At 35.6% G+C, this 18,096-nt stretch overlaps 1 protein-coding gene across 1 annotated transcript; it reads right to left on the bottom strand.

Annotated features, from left to right (window-relative positions):
- Positions 1-6,121: 6,121 nt before the first annotated feature.
- LOC115889859 lies at positions 6,122-17,796 on the bottom strand. Its single transcript, XM_030909937.1, has 3 exons — positions 17,367-17,796; positions 15,979-17,231; positions 6,122-6,160 (listed from the first exon to the last, which is right to left on the bottom strand). Exons 1-3 carry the CDS (start codon positions 17,794-17,796, stop codon positions 6,122-6,124), a joined length of 1,722 nt encoding a protein of 573 aa, XP_030765797.1.
- Positions 17,797-18,096: the final 300 nt, after the last annotated feature.

Here is an 18,096-nt window from a genome sequence, read left to right as displayed (position 1 = left end):
CAAAAAAAATGGGTGGTTGGGGGTATTTCGCTACTGCGCAACCCATAACATTTGCAAAAAAATAAGTCCAAAAAACATTCTTTAGGCAACTTGAAATTAGTTTATTCTTAAATTTTAGCATCTAATTAACCTAGAAATAAGTATGCCAGACTTTTTTTCGGGTTTAAAGTGTAACCCGACCATTCCAAATATGTTTGATTATTATACCTGGAAAACATACTTTAAGCATTCTAAAATTTTTACAGCGTGTTTATTAGATGATATTAAAAAATATGTGTTAATTGCCAGAGGAATTCAATGGGATTTAATACTTGCCAGACGCGAATAAAGATTTTAAATGAGCGCGTCAAAAAAGTCTTATGAGTATCTATAAGCGCGAGAAAGATAGTTTATTGAGACCGGTCGGCAGCCGATGCGGCTGACGTAACAGTATTTTGGAGTACTTCAAATTTTCATAAAAACAATTTTTTTTCGGTTTCATTTCAATTATTTGAAGGCTTTTAATTCAGAGATTATTTTGTTGGAATTAAGTTACCATATACAAATATGGATATAAATTAAATATTGACGTGCATAGTGTAAATAGTTTTTAATTACTGCAAATAAATATTTTAGTAACTACTAATTTCGCTACTAACTACTAAATCACAATGGATAAAAAACATTTAAGTTGTGTAGTTTGTAAAACAGTTACTAGTGACAAAGTTATTGTTTTTGATGAAGGCAGACTACAAAAATTGCAAAGAATTTTTAAAAGTGCGCCAACAACATGGTTTAAAATTTAAAGAAGTGGTTTTACCAGAAAACGTAGTCCCGACAAAAGGGTACCATATACAGTGCTAAAAAAATAAGTATTCTGGAATTTTATTAAAGTACCATTGTTAATCTTTCTAAATAAATTCAAAAGTAAGTAAAAGTGTTTTACTTTTATGCTTAGGCGTTAAAATGACTTTTTTATATTGTCAATCAGGTCGCAAAAATTAATAATAATATAATATGTCACAAAAGTATAATAATAATTATACTTTTGTGACGTTTGAAAAAAATATATTTTATATTATGCTAATTTTTAAATAATTATTCGTCTTTTTATTCTTTCAGATACAAAATACTTAAAAGTCTTCTTATTGAAAGGATTTCAATCATACATTTTTATTAGAAAATGTTTCTTTTTATTTATTCAATATTAGTTAGTTTTTTTTACGATTTACGTTTTAATTTTTACGACTCCAAAATGCTGGTACGTCAGCCGCATCGGCTGCCGACGGGTCTCAATAAACTATCTTTCTCGCGCTTATAGATACTCATAAGACTTTGTTATCGCGCTCATTTAAAATCTTTATTCGCTTCTGGCAAGTATTAAATCCCATTGAATTCGTCTGGCAATTAACACATATTTTTTAATATCATCGAATAAACACGCTGTAAAAATTTTAGAATGCCTAAAGTATGTTTTCCAGGTATAATAATTAAACATATTTGGAACGATCGGGTTACACTTTAAACCCGAAATAAAGTCTGCCATACTTAATTCTAGGTTAAATAGATGCTAAAATTTAAGAGTAAACAAATTTCAAGTTGCCTAAAGAATGTTTTTTGGATTTATTTTTTTGCAAATGTTATGGGTTGCGCAGTGGCGAAATACCCCCAACCCCCCAGCCAGACTTAGGATTCTGGGTTCACCAGTTAATAAACTATACACTTTTAGTTATTCTAGCTTGCCTAAAATATGTTCTCTAAATATGTCGTCAGCTCTTAGGCTATAATTTTTACTCCGAATAGAACATGCTATTTTTTCAAACGTTATAAATAATTTTTTAAACAATTTCAAATGTTGCAACTAATATAAAAAGATTTAAAAGTAATATCCTGTAAGTAATTATAGGTATATCGAGAAATTATGGTTATATTCGTTGAATTTGATACTTCACGTTAATACATATTTTCGTATTTTTGTGCTTAAGCAGAGGCCTAAAATTGCTTTACTTTTATGCCTAGGCGTTAAAGTTACATTTTTATATTGCAATCACGTCGCAAAAATTAATACTTTTGTGGCGTTTGAAAAAAAAAACATTTATTTTTTAGTTTTATAACATGTCTAATTAAATTTAGACGAAAGGAATATTGTTGTTGGTTGCTGTGGATAATTTTCTCAGGGAAAATACGTAAATAAAAATGATTTCTTAGGTCGAAAAAAGGCAAAAGGACAATTTGTTCCAAAAAAAGGACAGGTTGCAACCCTATCCTAGACCGTGATCTAGCCACGTGTCGCATGAAATACCTTTACCTTCCACCTCACCCTATCACCCCTTCCGAGTCCCCCAATTATTTCGCCCGACACTATGCCACCCTCCCTTTCATTTCCTATTAAACCTGCACCAGTTCCGACACAATTCATCCCCTTTTCTTTCAAGCCAAACGGGGGCACAATCGACCATCCTCCGCACCTCGCAGTGAGGAGTAGCGAGCAACAAGTAGCGAACTTGCGTAGAGCGAGCGCGAGGCTAGTAGGGCAGCAGCGTCGCGACGGTCCGTCCGTCGTTCAGTCTGTCGGCATCGCGGTCAGTCACAGCTTCTGTCAGACGGTTTTTGACGTGTGTGTCTTTTTGGCCCCGGTCGGTAGCTGGAAGACTATAGGAGGTTACGTCAGTGAGGAGAAACTTATTGTTTTTGTAGTGGTGAAAGACTATTTTAGGATAGAGGAAAGTAGATGGATTATGGAGGTGTAGAATATAAGGTAATGGAGATAGATATCAGTGTTAAAGATATTTTTAGAATTTTAATTGGAAGTGTGTTGTTGATGGTCGTTAGTATCTCGTTTCATTGATATTGCTTTATCTATTATAGGCCCCATCTGTCTATTATACGGGGAAAAACAAATGTTATTTTGGAGAAAGAATGAAACACCCTGTGGAATGTTTTAACGAAGTAAGGCATTTAAAAACCACTTAATCATTTCTCGATGCTTTATTTTTGGTTTATTTCAATAGCTTTATGTTTATTGGAGATATTCGCTTTTGAAGAAGACAGTAACGATTTACGGCAAATTTTAGTATTAAAAACAGATCTTTGCTTTTGATCCGCATCACTATACTTAGGAAACATACAGGAGTTTTTTTTCACATACTTAGGAGATTAAAATAATTCTTCTCCATTGAGTTCTATTGTAAGCTGCTACTTCTCACTCATTCTACATGTTAATCCCCTTTAAGTTTTCGTGGAAAATGTCCTTGTACCGTGAAGTGGGGTGACTTTGCCCAATACTGAATTTTAAATCGTGTTTATTTCAAAAATTGTTGTATTTTCTCAAATGCGCATGGTCTATGCTATAAGTGGTAATAAGCACAACACAACAATAATACGCTTTTTTGTTTATTAAACAAATATATATATATATATATATATATATATATATATATATATATATATATATATATATATATATATAGTTAGTTGCTTATATGGGGTGCCTTTGCCCTCTTCCTTATTCTTATTGATAGACCAAAGCCACCTCATTTAAAAGCATAATTACGTAAAATATGCTTCATCACCCTCAATATTATAACGAACTTCTGCATAATACTTACCTCAATATAGCGTGGTTAACTATTGCAGCCACGTAGAAGTTTGAAACGCACAAAATAGACTTTAAAAACAGATTTGGCTTCACAGCACTGTAAATGCTACATCGCAACTGACGGCAAGCGTTTAGCGACGTTCCGATACGTGGGGCGCCTCCACCCATAATTTACCGATAACACATAACGCGTTCTTTTCAAGTAGTGGCTACGGCTACGTCTAACATATTTTCGGACGGAATTTGGAAAAGTCACCCTAAGAGACAAAGTCACCCCATTTTACGGTACCTTTTCAGTTGTCCACCCGGCTTCCTCTTACCGTCTACAATCTCACCGCAAAGCAGAGATTTTGGTATGCGGTTTTCTTGTATTCTGCATACATGACCAGCCCATCTTAAACGGGATTTTGTAACCATGACTCCAATACTCTCGCAGTTAGCTTTTTAAAGGACCGAAACGTTTGAGACATGATGGAACCACCGGATTCTTAAGAGTTGTCTAAGGTGTCTCTGTTGCAACTTGTTTAATGCGTTCATGTGTCGGCGATACGGCACCCAGGTTTCGCTCCCATATAACATGGTGGGGATTATAATTGCTCGGTACACTGCAAGTTTCGTTTTTGTACTCAAGTCATGATTATAGAAAACCCTGTCTTTTAATTTCCAGAATGCTCTTGAGGCGCTGCTAATCCTGTGCTGAATTTCAGAGTCAATATTGGCCTTTTCCGAAATCAAACTGCCGAGGTAATCGAATTGCGCCACATATTCCAATAGTTCTTCTCCGATTTTCATAGCATTGTTGTGATCTTCCGGGGGAGTGCACATGATTTTGGTTTTGTCGATGTTTAGCTTAAGGCCCAAAGCCTCGTATGCCTAGGTATATGTGTTCAACATTTCTTGTAATTGTAACGTGTTTGCAATTAGAGCGCAGTCATAAGCGTATTGAAGTTCTGTGATGAATTTTGTACGTGTTTTTGCCCTGAGTCTTTTTATGTTGAACAGACCGCCGTCGTATCTGTATCTAATGCCCAATCCTCTCTCCTGCAGTTTGCTATCCACTATAATGGAGAGCGCTGCCTTGAATATGTTGAATAGGAGAGGCGCTAAGGCACATCCCTGCCTTTTTTCAACTCCTGTATTTGTTATGAATGGGTCGCTCAGTGATCCATGATGTAACACTCTTGACTTGTTGTTGTTATGGAGGCTTTTACACGTGTTAACCTTAACCATAATAAGAAAGACTTTTTATGTTTATGCAGTGGTAAAAAGACTGCTAAAAGAAAGAATAAAAATAGATTATAGAACGATCGATTAGTGTAGTGAAAATAGAAAACACATTTATCATGAAGGTGCAGAGTATAAGGCATTAAAAGTAGATCTCAGTGTCAAGTCACAAGTTATTTTTAGAATTTTAATTGTTAGTGCGGTTGTCGTTTGGTATTTCTTGTCATCGATATTGTATCAAACTCACGCAAAGAAAGAAAATAGTAGTAATTAAATTTAAATATAGAACTAGGTCTAGTTACTTAATAAAGAAAAACTGTAAATAGGAGAATAAAAGAACTGTTTCTGAACAATTGCTTCATTGCTGTTCAAAATCACACATCACAAGTACTTGCGAGGAGACATATTATGACATATGCACTGTACAGACTACAGAGCCATACTGTCCGATTTTAGTTGCAGTTGAAGGTTTTTTCGCTTGTAAATATAGATACACCCTTCAAAACATTTCTCAGCAGTGGCGGATACAGAAGAGGGGGCCATGGGGCCAAGGCCCCCCCTAAAATCTATAAATTTAATTTATATTTTTTATTTTATTTAATTTATTAGGGGAGAGGGAGAGGGAGAGGGAGAGGGAGGGAGAGGGAGGAGAGGGAGAGAGAGGGAGAGGGAGAGGGAGAGGGAGAGAGGGAGAGGGAGAGGGAGAGGGAGAGGGAGAGGGAGGGAGAGGGAGAGGGAGGGAGAGGGAGAGGAGAGGGAGAGGGAGAGGGAGAGGGAGAGGGAGAGGGAGAGGGAGAGGGAGAGGGAGAGGGAGATATTATATTTTTTTTATATTTCCATTTTCTCGCATTTTCTCGCACGTTTTTTAATTGCTTCCATTTTTGAATATTTTTGTTTTCCTTATCATAAGTTATTCGGGATTTAAATGGAAGTAGTTTGGATATGGCGTTTGTCGCCTCAGCCTGAATATCTGTTGGTAATTTACTTATTTCATTTTGAGCCATTTCTGGCTCCAATTCAATCAGCAATCGACACAAAAGAGAATTAAAAAATATCGACTCAAAACTGACAACTAAAGAGACAGCTTTATTTATTTGTCAAATTACATAGAAACCAACGCCAACCCAGCACAATATTTTTTCTACTCGTAATAAATTCCTTGAAATAATAATTTCTGAAATTTTTTTAAAACGTAACTCGCTATGGAAAAAAATATTGTTTTATACACGACGATAAAATTGCATAATCGTCTTGTATAAAAAATTACTATCATATTACATGTAAAATTTAAGTGTTCCATTCAAAATAATGCGCTGTCTTTTATCCTTGAATTGGAATTGACAGTTTCCAAATTTTGTTCTAAAAGTATAATTAAAAAAAATGATCGTAAATAAATTAAATGATTAAAAATATTAACAAGAAAATTATTGTAAGATATATAACTCAATGGCGTTTATTAATTAAAAATCATTATAAACAATGTTGCACAACACACACCAATTTTGAGCGAAGGCAAGCGAAGGTGACTTCAAGCCTGCTAGGTGTCCTGTTGTAATTTTTCATTGCCAATGTCAATGTTCTTTTAATTAAACAGGAATTACCAACCGCTAATTGATTCAAATTTCAGTCACCAATTACGTTTATTAAAAATAAGAAGAAAAAATCTCGGTTTTTTCTTCTATTTAATTTAAATCCATGTCTCTTTGAGAAGAATGGACGCCTTCTCTAAATTTCTTTTACAGTGGCGGACTAAGCCTATCGGGGGCCCGGGGCGGCGAAGCTAAATGTGGCCCCCGGTTTGTTTAGATAATGATATACTTCTAATGCACATTTTGTAAAAATTGAATGACTTATGTATAATGGTTGACAAAATTGAACTATTTATACAGGGTGTCCCAGGCTGAGCCTGCATTAGAAGTTTCTAGAGAACTACAATATCTAGATCTAGATCTATCGATTAAAAATATTTTCAATATGGCGGCACTTTCGGAAGTACCGGAAGTTGACAGCAACTGTCTTATTTCAAACGGGTGACCGCATTTTTTATTACTTACTTAAATGCTCTGTAAAATTTTATAGATTTTGATATTAAACACCTACCTAACGTTAACCGTTTTTGAGCAAAAAAAATATTTATAATTTTTGGAGGAAAAAACTGTCCGTCAAAAATATGTATATAGCCTAAACGTCAAATTTAGTGATTGCCACAGCCACTGTACCATAAAGAGAAGACATGTGGCTATCTATGCCAAAAATTAAATAGTCCGAATGTCATATAATAATGGTCGCAGCAGATGTCATGGAATTGAGCGATTAAAAAATTATCATAAATCATTTTTTTTTCAAATGGAGATCCACTTTTTATATTTACACCATTTAAAATAAGAAAGTTTCTGTCAAATTCCGGTATTTCCGGAAGCGTCGTCATGTTGAAAATATTTTTAATCGATAGATCTTGTTGTAAAACAATAATGTGCAGAAAAACTTCGATCTAGATATTGTGGTTCTCTAAAAACTTCTAAACTCGAAGAAGTTTCTGAGGGCTTATGATCAAGAAAAATCACAGATCTTCCTGGGTTTAAGTAAGAACAATCTTCGGATTGTCACGGGGTTTTTAACAAGACACTATCTCCTCAATGAACACCTCAGTAGATTGAAACTAAGAAGAAACGGCGAATGCAGATTCTGTGGAGAAGATGGGGAAACACCAGTACACCTCATCACTGAGTGCGCCTAGACGACAACCATTCGTGCCATGAATTTTGGTACGACTGATATTGGAGATGGAGAACTACCCTCTATAAAACCGTCCCAGATACTGGCTTTTGTCAAAGCCCTGGGACTGTATGATGAGTTATGTCTCAAGAAAGGGGGACACAATGGATCTGTAAGGTCGCAGTGATTAACCCCCCTCCCACTCATTCTAAATTCTAAAAACTTCTAATGCACGCTCAGCCTGGGACACTCTGTATACTGTAATAATTATAATAAAAATCGATATAGATATAAATATGTTACTCATCAGCAGTGCCGTCTTTACGTAGGGATCTGATGGGCCCTGGCCCCAGGAGTATTAAGGGCCCCAGCTCTAAAAAGGCTGCAGAGAAACGATAACATCAATTTTTTAAAGCTTATAATATTTTCAAATTGAGAAACGAATGCAATTTGATGTAATAAAACAATGTTTGCATGTATTTAATGGCAACTTATGATGACAAAGTGATGAAAATACCGGTTCCACATATGATCCGCGTTACTTTCGCTACCGTTCCAGGGAAATACCGCGACAAAACATCGCGATTTTGTAAGTCCTCCAAGATCCGATGGGCCCCTTCTCTGTCTCAGGCCCGTGGCCCCCGTTACGCTAAAGACTTCGCTGCTCATCATCGGTTAAAGAAGCTAGAATACAAGTTATGCTGTGCATTGGATGTAATTTAAAATGTTTATTCAGTAAAAATGAAACCATTGAAAAATAACTTAAAAGCTAAAATAAATAAATTCAGTCTCAAAATATATAAAAAATAATAATTATTCGATATTTTAAACAAAGAAAATTATCCCTTTATTTAATTTCCTAAATAGAAAATGCCAATTACAACTACTGGGACCTGATAATTGATAATTAAGTAAATATCTGCTTCCATTTATACTGTTTACAATTGGCGTATACGTATGGTTTGCATAGTCCACCTACAAACTGCTTCCTAACTACTGAACACATATTGGCCTTGTTTGCCAGTTGATTAAAAAAAAAATACTAAGAATTGGAGGCCCCCTAAAAGACGGGGCCCGGGGCGGACCGCCCCTTCCGCCCCCTCCTTAGTCCGCCACTGTTCTTTTATATAAAAGAGTTTTTCCCACTTTGTTTCGGGCATCTTATCCTCTTCGGGTGTCCTATTCCGGGCTGCTTCAAATTCATGCTGCTAAGAGCTAAGAGCTGCTAAAGTCTGTTGAGGGTGTTCTAAATTCGACAGCCTTTGACTCATCATGCCAGAGGCAGATCGAGTGATTTTGGTTGTCATGGTAAACGCTGAACGAGGTGCTGATAAAGGCTATTAATGCTTGAGCAACATGGTGGTCTGGCATTGTCTTCCTTGATGGGGTTCAGGATGGTGTAAAGGTATGGAATCACATGTGGCTACACCATTTCATGGATGTAGCCTTAGGATGTCATGTTGCCTCTAATGAAAAGCAGAAAAAATAACTTAAAAAATAAGAAAAATCCATTTTTTAAAAACGTGTTCAAAGTATAATAAATACGTTCGAAAATATATTTTTGGAGCCAAAACCAACTTGAAATATTCGATACAAAATCGAATGAAACAACAGAGAGAGAATGTAAAAAAAAACAAGAATCATATGATTGGATTTGAAGTAATCGACCAGCGGCCGAGGCTTCTATGCCATTGCCAAGGCGAATGGGTTATTTTTAGAGACCGGCTCGCCAGTTTCGTCGGAACAATGTTACAACATCGATACGGTGAAAGTTCGCAAGGTTGAAATTTGTATTATTTTTTTATTTTTACTAAAATTGTACTGAAAAAAATCATAGGGTTTCATGCAACCATAAAAAATGTTTAAATTTAACAAAATGTCTAAGTCGTTGAATTTAAAATACAAAAATAATTATTTTATATTTTAAATTAATTGTTCCCCATAGAGAGTAAAATCGGCTTTGAAAAGTTTGTTTTATGAAAATTCCTCAGTATATACGGGTACGTCTCAAAAGCAGCTCACCCCTATAACTTTTTTAATTTTTCAGATAACAAAAAAAAATTTGGTTTAGTATATGACATAAATTAGGATTTACTAACGTATTCAATTGTTTTTGGTGACTTCCTGTTTCACCGGAAATTACTACAACTTTTGATTTTTAAATGGCATCCTTGGTATTTTTTTACTTTATTCGATAGAAAATAACACTCTGAATAGAATGACATGTCATGTCAACTTTTGACATTTTGTATATAGTTTATTTGAAATTGTAACATGCGTTTCATAACGACAATTTACCTCGAAATACCAAGTGTGTGGTACCAAATTATTCGTAAAAAATGTTTTTTTTCCAAATATGCCACCCTTGTTCCATTTGAAAAAAATCGAGATATGATTAAAAATACGATTTGGGCATCTTTTAACCGGCCAGGACAAGACTCGAGAAATATTAGACGATCAAATTTATTTTTCCAAGGCCCCTTGATTAAAAATTAGTCTTTTTAACACGGCGATGGAACTCTACATTGAAATTTATAATACGACTTTTTAAGCGACCATTTTAAAAGTTGGCATATGAAATGTCACTCTATTCAGAGTATCAGTTTCTATTTTCTATCAAATAAAGTAAAAAAATACCGATGGTGCCATTTAAAAATCAAAAGTTGTAGTAACTTCCAGTAAACAGGAAGTGAACCAAAACAATTGAATACGTCAATCTATCCTAAATTATGTCATATACTAACATACCAAATCTCGTTTTTTATCTAAAAAAATAAAAAAGTTATAGGTGTGAGCCACTTTTGAGACGCACTCGGTATGGTTTAGAAGTATGAATTCTTGCACATTGGTTCCTTAAGTGATTTAATAAAATACTAAGAAATATTATTTAACAATTCAATTGCTAAAATTGTAAAGTAAGGGATGAACATTGGGTGGCACTTCCAGAAATACCTGAAGTTGACTGCAACTTTCTTATTTTAAACGGGTGCCCCCATTATTTATTACATATTTAAATTATTTGTAAAATTTTATGAATTTTGATATTAAAAATCCAATATATATACAGTGTGACCCACTCAAGACCGGGCACCCTCCATAAAATCTGTGTTTATAGTCCGATTTTGATGATTTTTTTTTCAAATATAAAGTTTCAAAAAATGTACTTTAGGGCTCAATATCATGTTATTTCACAAAAAACAAGGCCTACTTAATAAAGTTTTTGTGGTGAAAAATTTGCAAAATTCTAGAGAACAATAATATCTAGATCGGAGATTTTTTGCACATCATTATTTCACAACGAGATCTATCGATTAAAAGTATTTTCAATACGGTGGCACTTCCAGAAATACCTGAAGTTGACTACAACTTTCTTATTTTAACCGGGTGCCCCCATTTTTTATTGCATACTTAAATTATCTGTAACATTTTATGACAAAAAAATTTAAAATTTTTGGACGAAAAAAACTGCCCGTCAAAAATATGTGTATAGCCTAAACGTCAAATTTAGCGATTTAGTATAAATATAGCTTTTCCTTAAAACTAAGTTGACATCGAATTTGGTATAAACCACATTACTGCAATTTTAAAAATATTTTAACAAAATGTAAAAAAAATAATTGATAAAAATATATGTTAAACAAGTAATGCAGATCTAGGATAAACTCTGAAGTATTTCTATATACGATAATTTTATGATTTATTATACATTTATGTTGGAATGTGATTTAGAAATCAATAAATCTATTTTATGTCGAAATTTACTCGGTTTATGTTGGAAAAGATTGATGGCATCTCCATTTCACTGCTCTTTTGAACAGCTCACCCTTCTTGAACTGCTAATTTTTCAAGTATATAAGCGTATAATTTTTATTTATTGTCCAGCCTTTATATTTCTAATGGAAGTTAATGGAAAAATGGTAAAAAATAAATTCGAAGAAAAATTAACATGAAATAACAGTGACAGGTAGTTATTTAAAATGCGGATCTAAAAAATAAAGAGTAAAAAGTGTGTTCTCGTTAAGATTTTTTGTACTTCTATATTTCTTTATGGTATATATCGTCCTATTGCTGCCAAAAGTCACTAACTAACATTTTTCCGAACAACCAAATTCAATCACTAACTATGTTTTGAAGCGGAGAATCGATTGCAAAAGTCATTAACTACGATTTCTGGGTATTTTTGTTTTATTTTAATACCGAATAGTTACTAACTATAACATCTTTATGCAATGCAATTCATCTTTAGACGCCTTTTTCTCGTTAGTAATAAGAAGTAAGTTAGTGACTTTTGGCAGCAATGGGACGATATGATGTATTCTGTATAGGAATGTTGCTTTAATTTATTTCTTTATAATGTTAGTTTAATATCGTTTATCGATCATAATGTTATAATGTTAGTTTAACAAGAACGTACAACTTTGACAAACATGTCAATGTAGTATTGAGCAATAAGAAGGATTGGAAGAGCGAAACGCTTGCCCAGCAGTTAAAAGACCATACCATAACTTGGTATACTGATGCTTCCAAAACCAATACGAGAACAGGGATCGGAGTGTTTGGGCCGAGAGCTAATTACTCCGAACCAATGGGCACTTACCCTAGTATCCTACAGGCAGAAATCTACGCTATCGAGAGATGCGTACAACTTATCTTAGATAGGAACTATCGGAAACAAGAAATAGCCATCTTATCTGATAGTCAAGCAGCGTTAAAGGCGATCAACTCAGTATCAATCAATTCGAAATTGGTCAAAGAATGCATAGAGAAGCTGAATAAATTAGGCAAAGAAAACAAAGTCCTCCTACACTGGGTGCCTGCTCACCAAGGGATAGAAGGCAATGAAAAAGCAAATAATCTAGCTAGGAAAGCAGCGAACACTCCACTAACTGAACCAGAACCGTTCTGCTTTCCAAGTGGTAACCAACTCAAGGCGGAACTCAAGAACTTGGAAGATTCCATCCGCAACCTGGAATGGAAATTTTCCAATGGTCTAAGACACTCGAAGAAGTTTCTGAGGGCTTATGATGAAGAAAAATCACAGATCTTCCTGGGTCTGAGTAAGAACAATCTTCGGATTGTCACGGGGTTTTTAACAGGACACTGTCTCCTCAACGAACACCTCAGTAGATTGAAACTAAGAAGAAACGGCGAATGCAGATTCTGTGGGGAAGATGGGGAAACACCAGTACACCTCATCACTGAGTGCGCCGAGATGACAACCATTCGTGCCATGAATTTTGGTACGACTGATATTGGAGATGGAGAACTACCCTCTATAAAACCGTCCCAGATACTGGCTTTTGTCAAAGCCCTGGGACTGTATGATGAGTTATGATTCAAGAAAGGGGGACACAATGGATCTGTAAGGTCGAAGTGATTAACCCCCCTCCCACTCATTCTAAATTCTAAAAAATTCTAGTTTAATATTCAAATTTTATATATAAATCACATCTCAATATACTTTTGACAAAGGCCATTTACAAATGGTAAGTTAGGAGTAAACATTTCCATAGGATTTTGAAAAACCCATGTTAAGTCATCGAGTTGATTAAATCAAAATAAACATAAATAATGAACGCGAACTATTATCTTTAATATATATAAATTTTTACGCTTAAACAGGCTGGCAAAAATTCCACAATTAAATCTGATTAGTTGTTTTGTTTGATGTAAAATTCCTAATTGGAGTACAAACCTGTGATAACATGCCGTATCTACTAGAAATGGACAAAACGCTCTGTTATTTCTTGTTGAAAATTGTTAACAAGAATTGATGTGTTTTGATAATAAATGTGATTTAAAAAAATAAATAAAATAAAAAACAACCTACCTGAAAATAAATACTGCACCCAGAGTAGGAGGGCTTTTTTTTGTGTGCCTAACTTGTTCAACTTTTCTAAGCATTCTTTGACCAACTTCGAATTGATGATTCCTGAGTTGATCGCTTTTAAGGCAGGCGCCCAATAAACTAAGCTAATAATATGAAAACAAACAGTAACTAAACGAAAAGAAGTTTCATCAGCCACTGGGAACGATTTTCGCTCAATAGTCAGCTAAGTTAGCTGCGTTTTCGTATTGTATCTCTGCTATCATAATTAATCGCTGCGAAAGATTCGCTGGAACCTGTCACGAACTAAAACGAGCGAAACTAAACTACGATTCGAATCTTCGTTCATATATTTTCGTTTAGTTTCGCTCAAGTGGCCGCTGATGCATTTAAAAGTATGGCAGCTGATTTTTACAAATCTTATCTTCGCTTAGCTTAGTTTAATTTCACTCGCAGTGGCCGCCCGCCTTTAAGGCAGGTGGCCACTGCGAGCGAAACTAAACTAAGCTAAGAATATAAAATCAAACGGTGACTAAACGAAAATAAATTTCATCGGCCACTGGGAACGATTTTCGCTCAGTAGTCAGCTAAGTTAGCTGCGTTTTCGAATTGTATCTCTGCTATCATAGAACTAATCGCTGCGAAAAATTCGCTGGAACCTGTCACGAACTAAAACGAGCGAAACTAAACTACGATTCGAATCTTCGTTCATATATTTTCGTTTAGTTTCGCTCAAGTGGCCGCTGATGCATTTAAAAGTATGGGAGCTGATTTTTACAAATCTTATCTTCGCTTGGCTTAGTTTAGTTTCGCTCGCAGTGGCCGCCCGCCTTTAAGGTTGCTTGGCTAGCGGATAAGATGGCTATTTCTTGTTTCCCATAGTTCCTATCTAAGATAAGATGTATGCGTCTTTTGATAGCGTAGATTTCTCTGAGAAGGATGTTGGGATTTATTTGGAGTGTTTAGAGAGTTGTATGCTAACCAACTGCTTCAGAAATAATCATGGGTGTTACTTATCTGGTATACATCCAGCGCAAAATGTTTGGGAGACCAAAACGTTGTGTAAGAAATTCTTTTAGAGTGAATATTAAATCGTGGTCTACCACATTGAAAAAATCTATTATCAAAATTTAAAGAATAATGGAAAATATAGAAAAAAAATTAAAAATCAATAAAAATTGAAAAAGTAATGTTTATAATCACTCATATTAATAAGCATTTTAAATAATTGTTCATTTTTTAAGCGTGTCAGCATTTTCTTATCTATTTTTTTATTTCCATGGTGTCGTCTTGTCCGGTCGTACGTGCCTTTGCGGTCGCCCATCACTCCCCCCTCCTCCCCAACGTGGGGGGAAGACAATGGGCGACGCGCGTGTATTCCGAGAATGCACTGATGATGGACGTCACCGATAGAACCCGAGACGTCGCCTCGCCCATTACCATCGAGATATGGTCGCGGTCGCGGCGGTCGATGTGACGGGAATGTCGCGTCGTCGGCGATTCTTAATAAGCGATCATGGGTCAGAAGAAAAAATAAATGAAGAAAAGAGCTGGGCTTGCAAAGTAGGGATTATTGTAGAAACTATCAACCGAATACGAACTACTAGCCATATCCTTTGTAGACATTTAAAAGGCTTTCTCCTATATATATCCTAAGGCAATAGACATATCCTAAGACAGACCTTAAATAGAAACTCCCGCCAATATATCGAGCCAAAGCGAGAGTTCTTCTTAAGGTGCCGTGCAGATTCCTGCGTAGGCGTTCATCTTTTTCTTCCTCATCAGATGGTTCTGTTAACTGCCGCGACTTGGAGTGCTTGGAAGTCCTGTACGCCTGTCCAATGACGAATATTTCTCAGCCAGGATAGCTTCCTTCGTCCTATCCCCCTTTTGCCCCCCTCTATTTTACCCTGGAGAATCAGGCGCTGAAAGTGATAGCGTTCTCCACGTAGTATGTGTCCCAAATAGGCTATTTTCCTCTTCTTGATGATTTCGAAGAGTTCACGTTGTTCCAGACCAGCTCTTCTGAGAATGTCTTCATTCCTAACACGGTCGACCCAGGGCACTCTTAGCATTCGTCGTAGGGTCCACATTTCGAAGGCTTCAATTCGGTTTATTGTTGCTACCTTCAGTGTCCATGCTTCCACACCATATAACAAAACGGACCAGACATAGCACTTCACCATTCTGTATCTAAGGCCGAAGTTCAAATTCCTATCTGTGAGAAATCTTCGCAGTCTCAGAAAAGTAGATCTTGCTTGTTCGATCCTGCATTTGATCTCCTGATCCGGATCCCACGTTTCGTTAACCATGCATCCCAAATTTTTAAATTGTGTGACCTGCTTGATTACCATTGTTTCTGCTAACAGCCATAAATTTAGTTTTTGTAGTATTTATGTTTAAACCCAGCCTTTGACTTTCACTGTTAACCTTATTTAGAAGGATTTGGAGATCATTTGCATTGTCTGCCAATATCATTGTGTCATCCGCATATCGGATATTATTAATTGGAATACCATTTATTTTCAAACCAATGAGACACCAATATCAAACCAATATCGGAGATTGACTCAGTGAATGCTCTTTCCACATATAAATTGAACAACATTGGAGACAGAATACACCCTTGCCTTACCCCCTTTTTTATTTCAAAATCTTCTGTTACTCCTACGCTATGTATACGAATTTCAGCTTTTTGGTTCCAATACAAATTACTGATGAGCCTTATATCTTTTCCATCAAGTCCCAAGTTTCTGAGGTATGATACAAGGAGGTTATGTTTAACATTATCGAACGTCTTTTCATAGTCTATAAAGCACATGAAGACATCTTTTCTCTGATCTTGGCAATTCTGTACTAAAGTTTGAAGACTGAATATGGCTTCTCTAGTACCAAAGCCGTTCTTAAATCCAAATTGACTTTCTCCACTTACTTCCTCACATATTTTGTAGAGTCTTGTATGCAGTACCCGTAAAAAGAGCTTAAGAAAGTGGCTCATTAGACTAATAAGACGATACTCTTTACATGAAGTTGCGTTACTTGACTTGGGCAGCGTGATAAACGTAGAACGAAGCCAGTCTTCAGGGATGTAACCGGTGTCATAGATGTTATTGAAAAGCTGTACTATAGTTTTTAAGTTTTGTTCATTAATTAAGTGGAACGTTTCCGAATACATATCATCAGGCCTGAGTTTTGTCGTTTTCATTAATCTAATCGCATGAATAATTTCACTTTCCAATATGCTTGGTCCTGATGGCATGGGAATCTCAGTTGCAGGGTTTTCTGATCTTTCGTCGTTGAAAAGATTAATGGTATAATTTCTCCAAGTTTGCAATAGTTCTTCTGTTTCCGTTATAATTTTATTTTCATCAGTTTTAATTAGGGTTATTGATTTATTATGGTGTAACCCAGCTATCTCTTTCACTTTCTTGTGAAGATGGAAATTGTCTCCAAGGTGACTGAGATTTTCGGCCTCTATACATCTCTCCTTTGCCGTTCTTATTTTATTACGAATTTTTCTTTGCATAGATTTATATTCGTTGTGATTATTCTGGATTTTAAATTGTCTTCGTTGTTCCATCATTTTTAAAATATCTTCACTCATCCACTCGTTTTTCGCTGTTGTTCGATTAGCCGTGAGGAGGTTTTCATTTGTGTTCTTGAAAGCTTGCTTAATGCCCAGCCAATGTTTCTCAATGTCATTTGTACTGACAATACTTTCCAATTCTCTATTTATATGGTTTTCATACATCGATCTTGTCTGCTGGTCTCTGAGAAGTTTTGGATCCAAGTTCTTTCTCAAGCTTTTTCGTTTAGGTTTGGCAAAACGCAATAGGATGTTGGCACGTAATGGATTTAATGGAAATCTATTATTAATTAGTATATAATCTATTTGATTACGAACAATACGGTAATCATTGTCTTGTGGAGACTTTCAGGTATAAAGTCGTCTAGATTGGAGTTTGTACCATGTATTTGTGATTGTAAGATTATTTTCTTCACAGTATTGTATCAATTTCTCACCTGTGTCATTCCTTTCACCTAAACCATAATTTCCGACCACAGATCCCAACCTGCCTTTACCGACTTTGGCATTAAAATCTCCCAAAACCAAGTTTATTTCATTACTTTTTGTGAGTCTTAGTACCTGATCAAGTTGTCTGTAAAAGTCTTCAATCTCGTCCTCTGCCTTTTCTGCTGTTGGAGCATAGACCTGGATGATATTGATATTAATAGGCCTGCCCAGTAACTGAATTAGAATTACCCTTTCTGAGAGAGGAATAAAGTTCTTCACTGACTTTTGTAAATTCTCATCTATTAAAATACCAACCCCTCGCTGATGATTTTGATCAATACTGTCATTGCCGGAATAGTAAAAGACTTTACCTTTCGATTTAATCATTCCAGTACCAGGCCAATGGACTTCACTGACTCCAAGGATATTTACCTCCATCCTGTTCATCTCCTGTATTAAATTGTCAAATTTTCCAGCTGCAAACAATGTTTTCACATTCCAAGTCGCAATTTTTGTTATCTTATCTAGTTGGAACCGGGGGATTCTCTTCGCACTTCTTGACCACTTAAGGGCTGCCCGGGACTAGAGGCCATTTGTTTTTGAGCTTCCAACCTAATAAGAAATACTAGGATGAATATATAATGCGAGAGTAATGATACATAAAACAACCCCAGAGTTCCCAACTGGCAAAGGAGTACGACAGGGAACCGCGACATCCCTAAAGCTGTTTAGAGCCAC

The sequence above is a fragment of the Sitophilus oryzae genome, unplaced genomic scaffold, assembly GCF_002938485.1.
Source record: "Sitophilus oryzae breed Bouriz unplaced genomic scaffold, Soryzae_2.0 scaffold_857_pilon_pilon, whole genome shotgun sequence".
Taxonomy (NCBI): domain Eukaryota; kingdom Metazoa; phylum Arthropoda; class Insecta; order Coleoptera; family Curculionidae; genus Sitophilus; species Sitophilus oryzae.
Note: the sequence above shows the minus strand (reverse complement) of the source record. Positions and strands in the feature narration are given on the sequence as shown.

What these genes read in the sequence shown, in the direction of transcription:
- LOC115889859 (XM_030909937.1), bottom strand. Translation starts at nt 17,796, where the DNA reads ATGGAGGTAAATATCCTTGGAGTCAGTGAAGTCCATTGGCCTGGTACT. An exon ending in AGGTGAAAGGAATGACACAG is followed by an intron (nt 17,232 to 17,366) that starts GTGAGAAATTGA and finishes GTAATCAAATAG; the next exon opens with ATTATATACTAATTAATAAT. An exon ending in ATTTTGAAATAAAAAAGGGG is followed by an intron (nt 6,161 to 15,978) that starts GTAAGGCAAGGG and finishes TTATACTTTTAG; the next exon opens with AACAAAATTTGGAAACTGTC.